This window comes from Cucurbita pepo, chromosome LG16, assembly GCF_002806865.2.
Source record: "Cucurbita pepo subsp. pepo cultivar mu-cu-16 chromosome LG16, ASM280686v2, whole genome shotgun sequence".
Lineage (NCBI taxonomy): Eukaryota > Viridiplantae > Streptophyta > Magnoliopsida > Cucurbitales > Cucurbitaceae > Cucurbita > Cucurbita pepo.
The window spans coordinates 931866-943552 of record NC_036653.1 but is presented as its reverse complement, the minus strand read 5'-3'; the positions used below and the strand labels follow the sequence as shown (position 1 = coordinate 943552).

The 11687-nt window shown below is 39.5% G+C and overlaps 1 protein-coding gene across 1 annotated transcript; it reads right to left on the bottom strand.

Moving 5' to 3' along the window:
- Positions 1 to 5880: 5880 nt before the first annotated feature.
- Positions 5881 to 8553, bottom strand: LOC111777805 (terpene synthase 10-like). Its single transcript, XM_023657525.1, has 7 exons — positions 8329 to 8553; positions 7953 to 8232; positions 7244 to 7619; positions 6905 to 7123; positions 6632 to 6770; positions 6291 to 6539; positions 5881 to 6193 (listed from the first exon to the last, which is right to left on the bottom strand). The coding sequence occupies exons 1-7, from the start codon at positions 8551 to 8553 to the stop codon at positions 5900 to 5902; spliced, it is 1782 nt and encodes a 593-aa protein (XP_023513293.1). The 3' UTR covers positions 5881 to 5899.
- Between the last annotated feature and the right edge of the window lie 3134 nt (positions 8554 to 11687).

Genomic DNA, 11687 nt, shown 5'->3' with positions numbered 1-11687 from the left:
GGAAAGTAAAAAGAGAGAGGGAGAGAGTTTTTGGTGAAGACCCGATGTTTTATTTCTCATAGGTTGAATTCTTTTAATAATAAACATAATTACAAAAATAGAAAGAGTGGGCTAAAACTTCACCCAAAGTTAGCCAAAAATGGCCGGCCAAATTTATGCTCTTCCATTAGCGTGAATTCAGAACTTTGAAAGGTCAAAACAATTTAACTAAATTTAAGGAGGACCATAGCTTTTATTTAATAAGAGGAACCCACATTTATGGCTATACCCCTGATGGAAGAAGTGACCACTGAGAAAACTATACCAAGCGAAATCAAGGATGTACTAGACAGTTATGCCGACGTAATGCCAGAGAGACTACCACAAACATTACCACCTCGTCGAGGCATCGATCATGAAATGGAACTCCTCTTCGGGGCCCCCATTGAAGAACGCATATCGGATCGCTCCCCCTGAGCTAGTATAATTGAGGAAACACTTAGATGAGTTTTTGGCGGCAGGATTCATCCGCTTCGCAAAGGCACCCTACGGAGCCCCCGTACTATTTCAGAAAAAGAAGGGTGGGACGTTGCGTCTGTGCATAGACTGTAGAGCCTTAAACAAGGTGACTGTACGCAATAAATACCCACTACCGATAATATCTGACTTGTTAGACCAGCTTCATGGGGCCAAATACTTCACGAAACTAGACTTACGATCAGGGTACTACCAAGTACGTATCGCCGAAGGGGACGAGCCCAAGACTACGTGTATAACAAGATACGGGGCTTTTGAGTTCCTGGTAATCCCCTTTGGCCTGAAAAACGCCCCACTTAGGTGGGGGTCACCCACATCGCAAGGTTTGANTGAAGCGGCTTTTGTCATCGACTAACAGGAGGAAGAGACTTTTACCACCTGGAGTCGCCGGCTTAATGGGCCCGCAGATATCGCTGTGTACAAGCTCTAACGGCTTANACATCGCAAGGTTTGAAAATAGTTGGTTGAAAGAGACGTCAACCAATTAGGTGGGGGAGGATGTCACGGTCATGCTCGTCAAGGCGTGTTGCCCATGGCAGCATGCCCATGACAAGTCAAACCCTTTATGTCTTTCCATGTTGTAGTGTTTTACTTTTGTATTTCGAAGGNAGAGGCTGACAGGTTGCTCTATCTCTAACTCTAGGATGTAAAGACGGTTTGTCGTGCGCCGAACCTGCGTGAGCAGCCATCGTCGATCATCGCAGATTTTGAGTAGCCCGCNAATTTCAATTTCTTAAATCTTGCTTTCAAAACTCTCTTTCGAAATCTCTCTGCCCCGTTTTCTAAAACTTTCTTCTTGAATCAGGGTAAGAGGCTCTAGCATATGTCGCTTGGCCGTAGGCAACACAAGAACGAAGANCAGGCTCACAAGGTTAGCCTTGAGCCTCGGGATGAAGTAGACATCGGTCAACTTGCGGTGCTCGCCTCCCATGTTGACGAACAGGATGGTGCCGCGCCCTTCGATCTCGACGACGGAGCCATCGCCGAATTTCACTGTCCCGCGAATCCCCGAGTTGAGCTTGGAGAACGCAGATCTAGCCCCGGTCATATGGTTTGTTGCTTCTGTGTCGAGGATCCATCACCGGTGCTCGTGCTGCTCGTCCCTCTCGCCGATCTGAGCGAGCACTCGCTCCTCCTTCAGTTGAATTGGATCCCAAGCTGGTGTCGCCTTTGCTACGCCCAGCTGGAGCTCTTCCTCGGGTTCGACGTCGTCGTCGATTACCTCCACCTCCGTGGATTTGGAATCAAAATTGGGGATGTATTCACTTACCATGAAGAGAGTTGGCTCGTCCTTGGATCCCAAGCTGGTGTCGCCTTTGCTACACCCAGCTGGAGCTCTTCCTCGGGTTCGACGTCGTCGTCGATTACCTCCACCTCCGTGGATTTGGAATCAAAATTGGAGATGTATTCACTTACCATGAAGAGAGCTGGCTCGTCCTCCTCGGATTGACCCACATGGCCTGCCATCGGTCGATTCTTCTTTTGATCCCCATCTTTCCCGCGCGTGCGCCTGTGAGACTTCGATGGATTCTTACTGCCTTTGCAGCTGGAGGGCCCGTTGCTCTCGCCGGTGTTGTCGCGGAGCTTTAGGCGTGCAAGCCATTCCTCCTCCGTGAGGAGTAGACGACCCTCCTTGTCGAGGAAGCGGGCACATTGAAAAACTCAAATAACGATTGTGCGACACTCATCATTTTCCAACAAGGGACGTCAACCAATTAGGAGGGTGGGGGAGAATGTCACGATCATGCGGTCATGGATCTCCGAGAGCTCCTTCCCCAACATCTCTGGGGGAGACAAACCGTAATATGGTGGCACACGACAACGACGTGGAGGAGTGAGTGAGCCTACCCGAGATGGACCCCACACGATGTGTGTGTATTTTCACACTTTGCATTTTCTTCTACTCGAACTCGAGACCCTATGTGTTGTTAGGTCAACGGTCTAACCACTTGAGCTATTCAACTTAANTATGACTAGTTGTCAACTTCTCCCTACCTGATAGTTATATGCAGTAAGCCGTTGTTCTTGCCTTTTGCTTACATTCCCATATAACACCAATTTCAATTTCTTAAATCTTGCTTTCAAAACTCTCTTTCGAAATCTCTCTGCCCCGTTTTCTAAAACTTTCTTCTTGAATCAGGGTAAGAGGCTCTAGCATATGTCGCTTGGCCGTAGGCAACACAAGAACGAAGAGGCTTAACTCACTTGTTGCTGAGAAGTGAGTGCCGCACAATCTCAAGTCCGCTTCCATCAAAGTGCGATTGTGACGCGCACGGACTGAGGTTTAGAATTCACCTCGGCGAGTTTTGGCAAGTACTGCGACGACCTCAGCATGCAGCGGCACCTAACGGCGCCCTACTCCCCCCTACCCCAGCCTAACGAAAAGGGAGAAGTTGTGAAGCACAAGGCCCGTCTGGTGGCGAAAGGCTACGTCGAGAAGCAAGGAGTGGACTTCGAAGAGGTATTCGCGCTGATGGTAAGGTTAGAATCCGTTCGCCTGTTCCTGGCGATTACGACACATTTCTCTTGGGAGGTCCACCACATGGACGTGAAGTCCACTTTCCTCGATAGAGAGCTGAAGGATGTTGGGATATCGAGCCTGATGCCTAGATTTGATATAGATATATTTGGAAGATATTTCGTAAAGATATGATAGAGATATATATGGTAGATATTTGATAAAGATTTGATAGAGATATATTTGTTAGATTATATCTAGTAGGTTTAAATCTTTGGAAGCTATATTTACTAAATTAAAACCATATATATAACCATTAGGCAATGCTTTGAAAATGTACTTTTCTTCATTCTCTGTATTCTCTGTTGTTGTACAATACCTGAAGTCATCGATATAAAACCTTTAGCCAATATTCCTCTTTGTATTTTCTCTCTCCTATTCTTTGTGTTCATCTTGATCGAGTGTGTGCGTTGTTGAGCGATCATATCAATTGGTATCAGAGCTAACAATTGGTATCGATCCTAACAAAGGAGACCGTCAACCATCTGGCTTCCTTGACAATGACAACTCCGGCAAGATATTGCACCTGCNCGATTGTGACGCGCACGGACTGAGGTTTAGAATTCACCTCGGTGAGTTTTGGCAAGTACTGCGACGACCTCAGCATGCAGCGGCACCTAACGGCGCCCTACTCCCCCCCTACCCCAACCTAACGAAAAGGGAGAAGTTGTGAAGCACAAGACCCGTCTGGTGGCGAAAGGCTACGTCGAGAAGCAAGGAGTGAACTTTGAAGAGGTATTCGCGCTGATGGTAAGGTTAGAATCCGTTCGCCTGTTCCTGGCGATTACGACACATTTCTCTTGGGAGGTCCACCACATGGACGTGAAGTCCACTTTCCTCGATAGAGAGCTGAAGGATGTTGGGATATCGAGCCTGATGCCTAGATTTGATATAGATATATTTGGAAGATATTTCGTAAAGATATGATAGAGATATATATGGTAGATATTTGATAAAGATTTGATAGAGATATATTTGTTAGATTATATCTAGTAGGTTTAAATCTTTGGAAGCTATATTTACTAAATTAAAACCATATATATAACCATTAGGCAATGCTTTGAAAATGTACTTTTCTTCATTCTCTGTATTCTCTGTTGTTGTACAATACCTGAAGTCATCGATATAAAACCTTTAGCCAATATTCCTCTTTGTATTTTCTCTCTCCTATTCTTTGTGTTCATCTTGATCGAGTGTGTGCGTTGTTGAGCGATCATATCAATTGGTATCAGAGCTAACAATTGGTATCGATCCTAACAAAGGAGACCGTCAACCATCTGGCTTCCTTGACAATGACAACTCCGGCAAGATATTGCACCTGCATAAGGCACTTTACGGGCTTCGACAAGCACCACAAGCTTGAAAGGCGAAGCTCGACAGTATCCTGTTGCCGCTAAAGTTCAAGATGAGCGATCTTGGCGTGCTCAGCTACTACCTCGGCATCGAAGTGTAAGAGAGTACTGCCGGCATCACCATCTGTCAAGGTGCGTACGCAAAGAAGCTGCTGGACACAGCTGGGCTAGCAGACAATAACCCTACAAGGATGCCAATGGAGGCCCGACTCTAGCTAAGGAAGGACGACACTACAACGGCAGCCGACGCCACCAATTACTGCAGCATTGTTGAAAGCCTGCGCTATCTGGTAAACACACGCCATTGGATACGTGAGTAGGTTTAAGGAAGCACCTAGGGAGGAGCATCTTGTGGCTGTCAAGTGCATCCTGCATTATGTGGCCGGAACCAGAGGTTGGGGTGTGAGATACTGTGCAGGGAGGAAAGGAGAAGCTTGAACTTGTCGGCTAAGTGGGATGATTTAGTTCCTATTAGGCGGCATGATCTACTAGCAATCAACTAAACAAAAGGTAGTTGTTTTGTCTTCTTGTGAAGCAGAGTACACCGCCGCTTAGACGACAGACACACAAGGGAGTCTGGCTTGCGCAGCTGATGGAAGAACTCATCGGAAGAGAAGGCGATCCACCAATGCTATACGTGGACAACAAAGCTACGATCTCCCTGATCAAAAATCCAGTTTTGCATGACCGGAGCAAGCACATAAGATCAGGTTCCATTACATCCGGGAGTGTGTAGATCGGGGACTTATCAAGATTGACTTCATCCGAACAGAGTTCCATTACATCCGGGAGTGTGCAGATCGGGGACTTATCAAGATTGACTTCATCCGAACAGAGGAACAGCTTGAAGATTTCTGTCTCTGGCGCGGGTAAAATTTGAGGAACTATGTTCAAAGATCGGAGTTCAAATAATAAGGTAGATATACCACAGATAGTTTTATAGTTTTTTCACGTTTTTACTCAAATTAGTTAGTTGAATCTCTTCTTTTGACTATTTGACATATAGTTCGAATGGATTGCCATATTTTTAGCTGGTCATTTAGGATGTTTATAGCATAGGTAGGTGGTAAGTTTAGTTGGTCACTTGGTTTCAGCATAGAATTGTTATTTAAATATGTAAATCTAATGAGAAACAAATCACAGTGTTTTTCACCAAAATCAAATCTCAGAGCTTTCAAATCAAATCCCAAAGCTTCCATTCTCCTCCTATAGAAGATACAAGCTACCAATTAACTCCTAATCGGGACAGAACTACTAAAATGTGTAGAGAAAATATACTACCAACCAAGTTCTAAAAATGAGGGAAAAAAATATTAACAAATACTCCATATATAAAATACATTTCCTAACTAATTATAATTAAAAAAAGAAAAAAAAAAAAAAAAAAAAAAAAAAAAACTAAAAGATTCCAAATATATCTTTAAATCAAATTTCATAATAGTTACTCTCCATAAATTTACCAAATAACCATTCATTAAATAATATATAATATTTGTTATTAATTTGTATGAATCTATGTAGGCCTGATGAATAAAGATGAGACACGATCCTTGGTCTCTTGATCTTCCAGAGTGTGTCCATCTCTATGTTGGTAGACTGTGTGCGAAATTCTAGCGAGATTTAAAGAAATTTCAATGAAATCTTTAGAGATAATTGGTGAATAATTCAACATTTGAATTTTATTCAATTTCTTCCACGACTGGTTAATCAAATCCTTTATATATCTTCGTGCTTCATGTTCAGAGGCACCTGTGTCATTCATGTAACATTGGAGAGACTTAGCAACTTCACCTCTCTCTGCTTCATCCTATGAATTAGAAAATTGTCATAATTAGTGTTATTCGTCTACATGATTGAAAATTAGGAAATTAATAGCATGAAGAATTTTATTTTAAAAGAAATACCGATGATGAAGCTAAGTCATTGGTAAGACGAAAGATCATGGATGAATGTCGAATAAGATCAGGATAGTCTTCCAAGTATTCCAAATCCTCTTTCATTATTGAGTTTGTGGCAAAGACATAAGCATGAACGAGAAGAAGAGATCCGGATACTGAAATCCATGCATTGTCTAAATACTCTTGGAATGTTGGCTTATAATTGGTGTATTGCCATCTTGCCTCTATCAAGAACGTTTTGCATAAATCTACCCACTACAACATTTTAAATGCTAAAGAGTTAGGATTTGATAAGATTATCGAAATTTTGGGTTGGCATAAAATTCAATCGAATAAATTTTTTTTACCATTTTTCTTAAATATTGAATGACATTGACTCCATGATTCTTAACAGCATCGAAAGTCACATCGTTGATTGTGTTGTGGAGAGCAATAAAACATATTTTCATGTAGTTAGGCAATGAATCACCGGCGGAAATGTCCCATCTAAAGGTATCAACATATAATCACAAACCTTATTTTATTAATTATGACAACTTTGAACACATATGACTTATCTTTATAAACCTTTATCATTTTTTTTTGGTTAAATTTGGTTCGACTTAGTGATTAGAAATTACCTCTCGACAACATTGGTGAAGAGTTCAAGTTCATCTAAAGTTCCATACACATCATAAACATCGTCAATTATTGTTATTAACGAAGCAATTTTTGTAGACATTCTTCTAAAATATCCCAGATGAGGTTTGCATCCCATTCCCACAGACCAAAAGAAATTTGCCATCAATCTATCTCTTGCAAAGTCGAGTTTTTCTCCGAGCTCAGTGCTCTTCCACCACCTACGTACATGCCAAAATAATCATTACAATATATTTGATTCAATGGAAAGACTTTCTAAATTATATTTTCTTTTAAAAACAGAAAATCATTTCAAATAGACAATTAAACTTGCTTATTACCTAGAGGCATATTTCAGGTCATCTTGATGTGCGGATTGGACAATATTGAACTCTAACGTGGCGAAATCCAACAACTTAAGGTTTGGTTCAGGTTTTTTTCGATACAAATCGATGAACCATCTAGCCTCCAATCTTGGCATTCTCCAATGAAGTGGGAGTTCGAGAGCATGGCTTACCATAGAACAAATTATTTCATTATCGCTCGATTTAAGGTATTTTGATAGATGTTGAATGGCAAAATGTCTTGCATTATCCAAAAAGGATTCACCTTCCATTGCTAAAAAGGAAGCTTCGTATAAGGATAACATTCCCTTAGCTTTCTCATCACAAATATTATTACAACTTTCTAACTCATCGTGAAACTTCTCAAAGACCTCTGCATATAATCAATAAAAAACATTATTTGGAAGCTATATGACAACAAAATTGAGTTTGAGAACGAAATGGGTTACCTTCGGGAATATAATAGCCATGTTGCCTTAAAATCCTAAAATGAAGAGCCGTGACNATCCAAAAAGGATTCACCTTCCATTGCTAAAAAGGAAGCTTCGTATAAGGATAACATTCCCTTAGCTTTCTCATCACAAATATTATTACAACTTTCTAACTCATCGTGAAACTTCTCAAAGACCTCTGCATATAATCAATAAAAAACATTATTTGGAAGCTATATGACAACAAAATTGAGTTTGAAAACGAAATGGGTTACCTTCGGGAATATAATAACCATGTTGCCTTAAAATCCTAAAATGAAGAGCCGTGGCATATAAGTTGTTCCACTCTAAATCCTTTCCATTCTCAAATTTTTCATTCATATTCTCTAAGATTTGATTTATTTCTATTTGGAAATGATATGACAATCCCAACCTTTGTAGCTTGTCAACTAGCTCCAATTGTCTCAAACTATCTCCATCCAATAATAATTTTTTGTTCAACATCATTTTCACTCTTCTTTTTAGCATATCTCTTCTATTTAAACTCTTCTCTCCCTGAAATTAAATAATGACTTTGTTGTCCGTTTAAGTGAAAAATAATTCGAGAAAACATATTCATAATATACAAACTAAATTATATCGACACATTACCGTGAATTCACTCGTTAGCGATTCAACAAACTCATGCTTCCATATAGGAGGTTGGTAATTTGCAGACCGCCGAACAACAGAAGTATTATAAACTTTTGTATCGACAATCGATCGCTTATTCATTTGGAAAGACACGTAAAAGTTACGACGAAAAGAAAGATTTCGTGAAGAGGTAAGAGTAGAGAGGGAGGAAAGAAGAGGAAGATGGAGAAGACCCATTGTCATATTGTGAGCAAACATATCTTTCTCAATTCCTTTTATACATTAATGTTCTCATTTTGAAATAATTAGAAGGAGAAAAACGTGTATTGCTATTATCTCCAATCAATGATCCATAAAATTTTACAACAAAATGAAGACGTGGGCACTAATTATTCTCTTCCTCCATACTCTCCACCACATAAACCTTATTATAAGGTGAAGCAAAGCCCACGTCTCATGTCATGGTTTGGAATATTAATTTTGGTGTCAATGGGCCTATCAAGTAGAGATGCTAATTAGTGACACAATATGGAGAATTAAAACTTCATAAATGGATAGAGATTAGGAAGGACATTTATTTAAACGATTAAATAAATTTAAAAATGATATGAATTATTGCTATTAGCAATAAAAGCAATGGAATTCAGGTGCCTCAAATTTTAACCAAACGCCTGTATTAATGCTAACCCATATCTTCAAAACAATAGGTATTAGGAACCTTAAACAAAAGGGAAACTAAAAAAGTATCATTTCAATGTCTCTTCTCCATCTCCCTCTTTTAGCTTCTAAGTTGTCTGTCTTCTATGCTTTTGTCGATTGAGCTTTTGGTGTCGGGAAAACTCCCAACGACTATGTTGCTGTTCAGCGATTTGCAAACTATCATCCTTCTCCCATAGTGGTAATATATATTAAGCGTGCTTTGATTTGAGCGTATGTGATTAATAACAAATCAATATGTTTCATAAGCTACTAAAAATTCAAATTTTAATATTATGTTGTAATACAACACCGTTTTAGAAAAAACACAACATGGTCTTTAATTTAAATATTAAAATTAGAGTCTCAAAATTAACTAATTTATTTTCAACACCGTTTTAGTTTAAATATTACATCGTCTTTGATATGTGTTTAAAATATATTTACATTAAATGGGGCGGGCAAGGACAGGGAATTATTATACGTCCCCGTCCCCATTTATCTAATGGAAAAATAATGTTCTCCGCTCCATCCCCTCTTCCTCATGTAAATGGGTAATCCCCTCCCGGTTTGAGGCGGGTCTTTATGGGGCTGGATTCCCGCAGGTAATGTAATAACCCTAAATTTCTATTGACCTAGAGTCGCTACTATATACATGACATAACTTCTTTATGCATAAGTACAATAAAACCAATAATAAACCTATAAAAGCAAAAATATGGTAAAATATGGTAAAATAGGGTAAAATTTCGCACAAATTGAATTCATACAACACCATCTTCAAAATTCTAAAACTTAACACGAAAAAGAAAGAAAGAAAAAGAGAAAAAGAGAAAGAGAGAAAAAAAAAGAAAAAAAAAGGGGTGTTGTTTAAGTTATTTGCAAAACAAAAGTGGGAACAGGATATAAAAATGTACAAAGAACAAGTACACTCTCTATGACCGTGCAGCTCTCTTTAAACTTGATCGGTAACCTATAATTAGTTGAAGAAAGAATTTACTTGTAGGATCTCATTGCATAAATTTTTTTGTTCATTCCACGCACTTTTCTCCAATCTCAGGGAAGTTCATATCTATTCCTCCAGCTATTAGAGCTTTTGTGTGTAGATCTCGAAGTTCTAGGGGTGATTAACATGAGTCAGCTACCAGTAGTCTCAAGATCTTCTTTATATCAGTTTACAAAATCGTGACATTTTTCTTGATTCGTTTCTACACACAATAGAAACACTCATCTTGAAATTACTACATGTGCAGTCCCAAATCTCTTTTCGAGTCTTGTTTATGGAACCATGACGTCAACTTTGATTTGTTTCTACATGAAATAAAAGAGCTATCTACCCATGTGGTCCTATATTTCTCATTAGGACTAGTTTAAAGAATCGCAACGTCAGCCTTGATTCCTCCCCACACACAATAGTAAAACTAATTAACTTACAGGTTTCAGTTATATCGTTCTTCCTACCAATAAGCTTGTTAGGCTTTTTAAGTCATCTTTGTCCTAGAGGTCTACTAGGTTAGAACGTCTAAGGAATTTGAGTCTGATCTCACGTTTTTAGGTCGCTCGAGGTTGACTCCTCGAGGCTAAACCATTTATATGGATGCACCAAAGCCTAGACCTCTAATCGTCACTCACGGTCCTAGGGTGCTTGTTCTATTCGAAATGTATTGTCCTCGGACAATGAGATATTCCTATTAATCACCCAAGTACAAAATTCATAACCTAGAAACATGTCACCAAACTCAATAGGGAGATAACATTCATCAATTCCCCAACGCACAAATCTCAATATCTCATCCTTCATTCTATCATAACGAAAAGCATTAAAATAGACATGCAACTTAAAGTCTAATTCTATTGATATTTTTGTAATTTTCGGTAACATACATTGTTCACTTATCCAAAATTACTCATTAAAGTCTTAAATATACATATTCTAATCACCTAAGGTAGATATGCTTACATGAATGAAGTATGCCTCTTCAAGCTTGCTTTTTCACTTGTTGGAGACAACAAATTTCTTGAAATTAATGTCATTATCGAAACCGAGATAAAATGTCTAACAGAGGGTCCCTTACGTGCACCTTCCACGTGCCCGTCATGCACGTTGTAGAAGAGTACTTGCAGGTCATGTGCCTTGGGTCGGGTCAGTTTGTGCAGCTCGTGCCAGTCTATATTTCTTGTTCGGATGCTAGGTTTACGGGTCACGCACAGGTCTCAGGTCGGATCTATCCGTGACATGTGTCTCCACCTGAAACCGAACGTGCTTTTACACTCCGTGCTCAAGACATGTCAGTCACCAAGGCCTAGACGCATTCTGTCACCCATCGCTCTATGCGTGTCTAAGTCATTTCTAGACGTGTACACCTCCCCTATGTGTGACACGTGGCTTCCTCCAATTTCTCTTTGCTTATGTTCTTATGATTTTTTCAGTTTTCGATTAGTTTTTCAATCTTTTTTAATTTCTTTATATTTCATAACTTTTAGTAGAACTCAAATTGACTATCTTTCTTCACAAAACTAAAGCGTTTTAATCCATCTAAACAAAGGTATTTTCTTGTAATTTTCCAATGGCATGAAGAAATATTTACGTTCAAATTAGGCAGAAAATTATATATTTACCTTTCTTGGATGATCCACCGAAACTTTGCTTGTAGCCTGAATCTCCCCTGAATTTCTTCATG